We start from the raw sequence: 2,024 nt of genomic DNA on the forward strand, positions 1-2,024 counted from the left end.
CCCGAATCCGTAGGAAAGAGACACATACAAGATGATATGTTGATTTGGATGATACAGATCTATTTCTATTTTCAACCCACGCAACACAACACAACACAACAGAAAGCACAATGCTTCTGCACCATGCGACACCAACTGACAGTTGGTCATGGACAGTCTTACGTGGTGGATTGTCATAAAATGTTTGGTCGCGAATTCAAGGCACTTAGCAATTTGTTCGAGGCTTTATTTGGTTGATCATGAACAGTCTTATGTGGTGGATTGTCATAAAATGTTTGGTCGCGAATTCAAGGCACTTAGCAATTTGTTCGAGGCTTTATTTGATGTCTCCTATGTATTTATTATGCTCTCTTGGTCCTTCTTTCATTGGTCGTTGGGGACATTTTGGGTCTCATTTGAAGGCTCAAAATCAACAAGGAAATCAATCAATCGCCCATTCATATTCATTCACACCACAAAAGAACAAAGAAGACCAAGCAGAAGAGGAAAAGCGAATGGCGTCGCTCTTGATGCAGGTATTGAGTTCGAAACCCTAATTTCTGTCCTTTTTTCATTGTCGGGTAGTGAAAGGTAACCCTAAATTCTAGTGCGGCGAGGTGTGAAGTTGCTGACTGCGAAACCCTCACTCACACACAGGAGCGTCTGCTGGGATTTTCTCTTGGGGCCGCCTTAGGGCTCGGCGTGGCTGCCCATCACTACAGATATTATTGGAAATCAACGGCTGAACTCGGCCGCACCGTCTCTCGCGGCACAGTCCCTGCTTACACCCCTGTCGAGGTAAGTCTCCAATCCATGACCTTTTTCTTCATTTTTCTGAATGTTCCTTTTTCATTACCTACGTTTTTCATGTGATACATACAAAACTAGACACATACACATTACATACATATATACATACATACATACATACATACATACATACATAAACAGGCACAAGCATGCATACACACATACATCCATACATTTCCAAGGAAAATCACATGTACATACATACATACATACACACATACACACATAAACAGGCACAAGCATGCATACACACATACATTCATACATTTCCAAGGAAAATCACATGTACATAAAATACATACATACACACATATCTCTCCAAGGAAATCAAGTTCTTCATTCTGGAGGGCTCAGAGAGAGAGAGAGAGAGAATCTGAATGAACTTAAGTTTTTTCTATGTGTGTTGTTGTGTGGTAGGTTCCAGAGCCTTTGTTTAATAGGTCTTCCCGGGAGGAACTCGTACATCTTTGGAATCGAACCATTGACAATACGCTAGGTGCAGTTGTTGCTGCTCTTAGCTCAAGGGGCTGGTAAGAAACCCACTCTTGGTTTTGGTTTAAAACTCCTTCATGGAATCTTTCATGTAATGGTTCATAGAGCCGTAATTTTATTCTATATACAAACAATGTCAAGTCAATTCTTTGAAGCCCTTTGTTTCTGTTTAAGTTGAACTGAAACTAATAGATATGTATTTCTTTCCATAATGCAAAGCACAATATCACACAATCTGAAGAAGAGAAGATAAACCATTAGGTATATTGTTATGTGTTTTGTGGCTTGCTGCATAATTGAGTTTTGAAACTTTTCAAACGTACTTCATAATATTTTGACAATAATCTATTAGGAATCAATGTTGGTATGTAATATTGCAAAGGTATTGATGTTTAATATTTCTATTTATGCTACATACATCCATTATTAATTATGAGATCAAACAATAACATGATCAATCAAATTATAAGGTTTCTAATCTCGATCAATTTTGATAGGCCAATGATATGACACTATGAGGTTTGAATAACTACAAAACTCATTAGTATGATTGTTCATATAGATGATGTGTATGTTGTCATCAATTTGTTGTCAAAGGTTTAGTTTATAAGAAAGTTTACCTTTCTTGGGCAATTTCAACCACATATTATGGTTAAAGTTATGTAGGGCTAAAACCAAGTTATCATCATAGTCATTACATTTTGTTTTTATAGCTTTCACCATTTCTTTCCATTTGTCATTGC

The 2,024-nt window shown here is 37.5% G+C and overlaps 1 protein-coding gene across 1 annotated transcript; it reads left to right on the plus strand.

Moving 5' to 3' along the window:
- Positions 1-424: 424 nt before the first annotated feature.
- Positions 425-1,435, plus strand: LOC147864944 (zinc finger, C3HC4 type family protein). Its single transcript, XM_087317823.1, has 3 exons — positions 425-515; positions 637-777; positions 1,207-1,435. Exons 1-3 carry the CDS (start codon positions 495-497, stop codon positions 1,321-1,323), a joined length of 279 nt encoding a protein of 92 aa, XP_087173949.1. The 5' UTR covers positions 425-494; the 3' UTR covers positions 1,324-1,435.
- Positions 1,436-2,024: the final 589 nt, after the last annotated feature.

Source organism: Azolla caroliniana, unplaced genomic scaffold (genome assembly GCF_043228905.1).
Source record: "Azolla caroliniana isolate FFs.n. ecotype wild unplaced genomic scaffold, voAzoCaro1.0.p SCAF_4, whole genome shotgun sequence".
NCBI classification, from domain to species: domain Eukaryota; kingdom Viridiplantae; phylum Streptophyta; class Polypodiopsida; order Salviniales; family Salviniaceae; genus Azolla; species Azolla caroliniana.